The sequence below is a fragment of the Corvus cornix genome, chromosome 1 (genome assembly GCF_000738735.6).
Source record: "Corvus cornix cornix isolate S_Up_H32 chromosome 1, ASM73873v5, whole genome shotgun sequence".
Lineage (NCBI taxonomy): Eukaryota > Metazoa > Chordata > Aves > Passeriformes > Corvidae > Corvus > Corvus cornix.
This window is the reverse complement of record NC_046332.1, coordinates 53211120-53217439: the sequence shown is the minus strand read 5'-3', so window position 1 is coordinate 53217439 and position 6320 is coordinate 53211120. Positions and strand designations below refer to the sequence as shown.

General features: G+C 45.9%; 1 protein-coding gene across 1 annotated transcript; it reads left to right on the top strand.

Annotated features, from left to right (window-relative positions):
- The first annotated feature begins 861 nt into the window (after positions 1-861).
- ALG11 (ALG11 alpha-1,2-mannosyltransferase) lies at positions 862-5914 on the top strand. Its single transcript, XM_039567152.1, has 4 exons — positions 862-969; positions 1899-2129; positions 2842-3770; positions 5517-5914. The coding sequence occupies exons 1-4, from the start codon at positions 932-934 to the stop codon at positions 5786-5788; spliced, it is 1470 nt and encodes a 489-aa protein (XP_039423086.1). The 5' UTR covers positions 862-931; the 3' UTR covers positions 5789-5914.
- Positions 5915-6320: the final 406 nt, after the last annotated feature.

The window sequence follows — 6320 nt, the reverse complement described above, 5'->3', positions numbered from 1 at the left end:
ACCCCGGAGAGCAGGATGAGTTCCTTAAGTTGTTCCAAGGAAGACATTTTAGGTATATGAAGTCTTGACGTGGACTGACACATCATTAGTAAGATTTTGAAAAAAACAGCACCATTCAGTCTTACTGCTACACTGACCCTCTGGTCTGTGCCTATACTCTGCAATCAAGACAAAGCAGGGGAAGAAGTGTATCAGCTAAAGATAACCTCCAGTGGAAATGGACCCCATGATCATATTCCTGGGATCCTTTTGGAGACCGTGCCAGGCGCAGTTTGACACTCTGCCCTCGGCCTCACAACATCAACCTGCACACAGTCGCAGGCAGCTCCCTCTCGATAGTGAGGAATTCACTGACAAGCAGGAGATTACGGCAGGGCTGCAAGCCAGGATATCGAGGCCCTTCCTCTCCTGGCTAGCGAGAAGGGCCAGCATTTACATAGGCAAAACTTGGGGGAGTGTGGGATGCAGAAGAAACCCCGTGTTCCCGGGAGGCCTCCGCCTCCTCACAGTACCCCCCCTTCCATCCTGCCCGCGGAACCCGAGGACATCACTTGAGGAGGATGCAGGGCAATTCAAGGAGCAGCACGGGTTATGTCTGACTAAGCTGTGCCAGTGCTGTGCTGCTGTCCACTCTCCTCTGACATCTCTGGGAAAAACGCTTCCGAGCAGCGGCACAGTCCCCTCCACAACCTACTGCACTGCCTCCTTCCACGGGAGTACGGGTTCTGTGTTCGCTGGGTGGGGTGAGGGCGAGGAGGAGGCGGGGAAGGAGGCGGGAAGGAGCTGAAGGAGGAGGCGGAGGCAGAGGCAGAGGCGGTGCCGCTCCCGCCCCTCCGGGGCGCTGCCAGCCGGGATCAGCGGCCCGGCTGGTCCCGCCCCGCCGGCCGGGAGCCGCCCTTTCCGCCGGGAAGGCTACGCGGCGCTGCCCAAGATGGTGGCGGGAGGGCTGTGCCTGTGTGGGCTCCTCAGGTACCGGGGCGCGGGGGCGGCGCGTCCTGGCGGCGGGCGGGCAGCGAGGGCGGGAGGCGGCCCCTGCCCGGCCGCGCTCCTCCGGCCCCCCGGCGTGGCCCCTGCCCGGCTCCGCGCTGTGCCGCCGGGCTCGGGTGGGTTAATGTGCTTTTCCGCCGCTCCCGGCCCAAAATGAAAGTGCTTCCTTATGTGTCAGTCGTGACACGTGGGTCGCTCCTTTGGTAAGCAGGAGCGGCCGAGTAAACGCTGTTTATCCCAAAGCGTAGCGGCACTGCGGCACAGGCGCTCTCCCTGCGAGGCTCCTGGGCCAGGAATCCTCCCGCTACAGGATTAGGAGAGCTGTCAGGGAGGCGGTGGAGAGCGGAGGGAATATGTCTGTCAGTGACTGAGAGACGGGAGGAAACGGGTCTCTCTACACAGGGAAGCCGCACAGAGTTGCTCTGGACAGCTGGCATAGCTCTTCATGCCTCCGGGGAATGGGAACTGAAGGCTGGAATGGGAAATGCCTGGCCCCAGTAACTCGGCACCAAAGCAGTTCACAGTAGAGCGAGCCAAAGAGGAGATCGGACCGAAAAAACCTCTAAAAATCTATTTAGAAGTCACTCTGCTAGTTGTGTGTTGCCAGGTTGCTAAGGGGATGCAAAGTGTGTAGAGCACACTCATATAGATAACTCATATAGGGCATGAATAAACAATAATAAATGATTGCAAGGTAGCAGCAGGGCAAAAAGAGATCTTCGCATAACGCAGCATAGCGATTTCATTTCTGTAGTTGTAAAAGTCATACACACTGGTGATTTCTGAGATTAGAAGAACTCAAGAAATTGTTCAACTCCCTGCAACTCTACCTTTAAACACTTCTTGCTCGATGTCATACATAGTATTTCTTTAAAGCAATTACATATTTTAAAATTTCTGTCTTGTTTCAGATTGCTGTGCTCATTGTTACTCCCTGCGTTATTTCTAAGTGGAATTTTGTGCGTCTGCTTGGTGGTACTGCTGTGGGGAATACGGCTCTGGATACAAAGGAAGAAACAGTTGAGCTCAGCAGGAGGAGATGGGAAGCGGCCGCTGCTGGTGGCCTTTTTTCATCCATATTGTAATGCAGGAGGTGGAGGGGAGAGAGTCCTGTGGTGTGCCATAAGAACGCTCCAGAAAAAGTAAGCATATGTGTTTATCAAACACCATATTTCATTCTTAGCTTCTGATGCCATTCTTTATGCATATGTTGGCATTTTACATATTTAAGCGGGTGTCATTAATCTACTGGTCTTACATTTTATTTTACATCTTGAGTTTCATGTGGTTGCATTCTACTTCATGCCTTTAGATTTTGATATTTCCTGCTGTGGCACCTCTCACTTTTTTCCTTTCATTCCTTAAGAGAAACCCTCCTTCCTCTTCAGTTTTCCGCTACTGGTATGGAACTTTGTACAGTCATAACTCCTCAGTAGATAACTGATCATCTTTACACTTGCCTCTTGGTGCAGGGGGCAAAACGAGTTAATACCTAAAGTGGATTTAAAATGGGTACATCCATTGATTTGCCATAATTTTCATTTTTCTCAGGCTATATGCTAGACAGATCTCTCCTAATGTAGGGCAGGGTGTTCTGAAGTCTGTAGAATAATACTGAGCTCCTTTTATGTTTTACTCAAATGAAAATATTCCCCAGTTTCTCAGCCGTATGTTTTTCTGCAGATCAGAAAAAACCTGAAGTATAAGGAAAAGTGTAATTTAGTTAAAATCATTTTTTGGCCAGACATTTCTTCTCACATTCTTCTTGAGTACTTTTAAGTGGATTATATTTTAGTTTCTTGCTGAAAAATATAAGAGAACAATATTTGAAATTCTTTTTCTTTATTTTTACAGGTACAGAAATGTAACATGTGTTGTTTACACTGGGGATAGAGATGCCACTGGAGAAGAAATAGTAGAAGGTGCTTTCAGAAGATTCAATATTAAGTTAATCCATCCTGTGAAGTTTGTATTTCTAGAAAAACGCTTCCTTGTGGAAGCTTCTCTTTATCCTCACTTCACTTTGCTGGGACAAAGTTTAGGATCAGTGTTCCTTGGCTGGGAAGCTCTTCTAAAGTGTGTTCCTGATATTTATATTGACTCAATGGGTTATGCCTTCACAATTCCCCTCTTCAAATACCTAGGAGGTTGTCGCGTTGGATGCTACGTCCATTATCCCACTATCAGCACCGATATGCTCTCTGTCGTGAGGAATCAGGATACCAGGTTTAACAATGCTGCCTTCATTACAAGCAGTCCTCTCTTCAGCAAATTTAAGCTTGTCTACTACTACTTCTTTGCTTTCATGTACGGTTTGGTTGGTTCCTGCAGTGATGTGGTTATGGTGAATTCTTCTTGGACACTGAATCACATCCTTTCCCTCTGGAGAGCTGGGGCTTGCACTAGTGTTGTGTATCCACCATGTGATGTTCAGACTTTCCTGGATATTCCACTGGAAGTGGAAAAGAGCACCAGTGAATATTCCATTGTTTCTGTCAGCCAGTTCAGGCCTGAAAAAGATCATCCTTTGCAAATCAGAGCCTTTGCTAAATTGCTGAAAGAGAGAGTGGGGCCGCAGCCGTCACTGAAGCTGATCTTAATTGGTGGCTGTCGTAACCAGCAAGATGAAGAGCGTGTAAATAACCTGAAATGCCTGTGTGAAGAGCTGGGAGTTAGTGACGATGTGGTGTTCAGGATAAACATTCCCTTTGAGGAGCTGAAGAGACGCCTGGCCGAGGCCACCATTGGCCTGCATACCATGTGGAATGAGCACTTCGGGATCGGTCAGTACATTTCCTGAGTGTTCAGCTGCTTGTCCCTAGGTGTCTCAGCACAGAGGTCTGCTTGCCAAGCAGGTCTCCAGCTCCTGTTCCCGTTGGAGGTAGTGGAGCTGCCGTAAAGCCTACAGGAGCAGTGCAGGTGTGGTGCAGATGATGCATCACTAGGTGCTACTGTAGTGCAGGCTGAAGTGCTGTAGTCAGAGACTCCTAATTCTGTACATCCTCTGGTCACCTAAACACAGAGGTAGTCCCATCTGTGCTGCCCAGAATGTCCTGCTGACCTCCAGCTATAGCCCTGCAAGGTCATGGGTCACCTTATTGTCCTTGGGTTAGGTTTGCTAGCCTTCTGGAGCTTCAAGAGGCTGCAGGTGCTTCTGTTTCAGCACTTTAAATTGTGCCCTGTTGGCTTCACTGACTGTGCAGGGAGCTTAGAGACAGTTCATGTGTAGACATCCACGTCAGAGATTTTGCTTGTGTGTTTCACCTGCCTCAAATGCCATTTGAAATGTCTAGTATATGTCATGGGGCTCCAGCTGCTCTTTCAGGGGTGTGAGTCTCCCACACATCCTGTCTGGTGTAAGTAAGCCCCATATAGATGCCCCCAGGTGCCTTTGGCCATCTCATTGCGTTAGGTATCTCTGCTGAGGCAAATGTATCAAGCCCTTAAATTAGTTGGTGTAGCGTGGAGCAGAATGCTAGAGAGGAGCTGGGACCCAGAATTAATTATGGGGCTCAGTTTGTTGGGATTAGATGGGCCCATGTGCTATAAATCTACAACGGTTGGGTAAGTTAGTAGCCAAGCAGATGGATGCCATACTTGGCTATAATGTAATTAAACTGCAGTTAATGTCTTCAGACTTTATTAGAATTCAGGTTAAGTGTCAGGAGTAGTAGTTTATGGTCTGTAGGAACTTGGTATAAAAAAATTGACACTGAATTGTCTGTCAGAAGCAACTGCAAAGTACTGGAAATTGTCTTTTTTTTTTCTCCCACAGAACAGTTTTGTTAATTTTTTTTTAAAAGTGGTGCAATTGCACTGTGATTTTGAATTTGAGCAGGATTTCACCTTCATCTAACGGGGTTTTTATGTATAAAAAAACATATTCCAAAACTTTGGAGCATTATTTATAGTAGGCAATGTTTGAGCTGAGGGAATTTATAGAAATCAAATGAGAACTGAGAAGAATCAGCATTACTGAGGTCTGTTCTGGAACCGTGGAGGAGAATTGAAGTTGCTGTATACATTATGTTGTTCCTATCCCCCTGCTATTGGCTGAGGAAAGCTTACTGATTCCCATTTCATTAAAGTTTCTTCCATCAAAAATAAAGATGTAGAGATATCAGTTTTTACTAGTGTCTTGCTGAGTTGTCAAAAGCTATAAAGATTTGTTCATCTGCAAAATACTGAACTTCTGAGTATTACCTGATTGAAATGTGCATAGTCAACTTTTTTCATGGCATCTTCCAAACATTTAAAATCAAGTATGTTACAGGAACAACAAATTAACCTGTTATATCCAGTTTCTAATTTCAGTGTTATGTGTTTAAGAGAAACTATGACTTCAGTCCTTAGAACTGAAAAATTCAAATTTGTGTTTCTTACAGGACCATTTTCACTGTATTTTTCCAGCTGATTTGGAATGGCAGTCTGTAGTGAATTTAACTGTTGGTTTAACTTTCCAGTGTTTTATAGAAGGTCAAAGCACATGATGTGCACCCTCATATCAGCATTTTTTGTATCTCTTACAGGAGTGGTTGAATGCATGGCAGCTGGCACAGTTATCCTGGCTCACAATTCTGGAGGCCCCAAACTGGACATCGTGGTACCTCATGAAGGACATGTCACAGGCTTCCTGGCAGAAGACGAGGACAGTTACGCTGAGACCATGGCTTATATCTTCTCTTTGTCTCCTGAGAAAAGACTGGAGATCAGAGAAAACGCTCGGCGCTCTGTGCACAGGTTTTCTGACCAGCATTTTGAAGACACATTCCTGCTATCTGTGGAGCCATTATTTAAATAAATGTATATAAGTAAAAATGAATATGGGTAAAATTAACGTTTTTTTTGACTGTGTGGCACATGTAAATATAACTAAGCTAAGATCCCTTGGTCCCATTCAATAAAAAGGTTGTTTTTCTTTCTGTTAGGCTGTCTGCTTTATTTAACAGAGACTTTATGCTTCTATGTTAACTACATGAGAGTATGGTGCGCTTAAAAACCCTCTGGATTCACAAACCATGATAGTGCTTTGGTAATAGAACTACATCAGGAAGTTCTTTTATTTATCAGAATCCTCTTTTATTTATTGAATATTTTCAGTCTTCACCTGTTACATGGCTCTCTACCCACAGTCACACTTTTTGAAGTCAACACTTCGTTTTGTAGCCTTTGTAACCAGATTTTTTTTTCCCCCAGAATCTACAGTCCTGTACTTGGCACTGGTGAGGCTGCACCTCAAATTCTGTGGTCAGTTTCGGGCTTCTCAGTTCAGGAAGGATGTTGAGGTGCTGGAGTGTGTCCAGAGAAGGGCAACAGAGCTGGGGAAGGGTCTG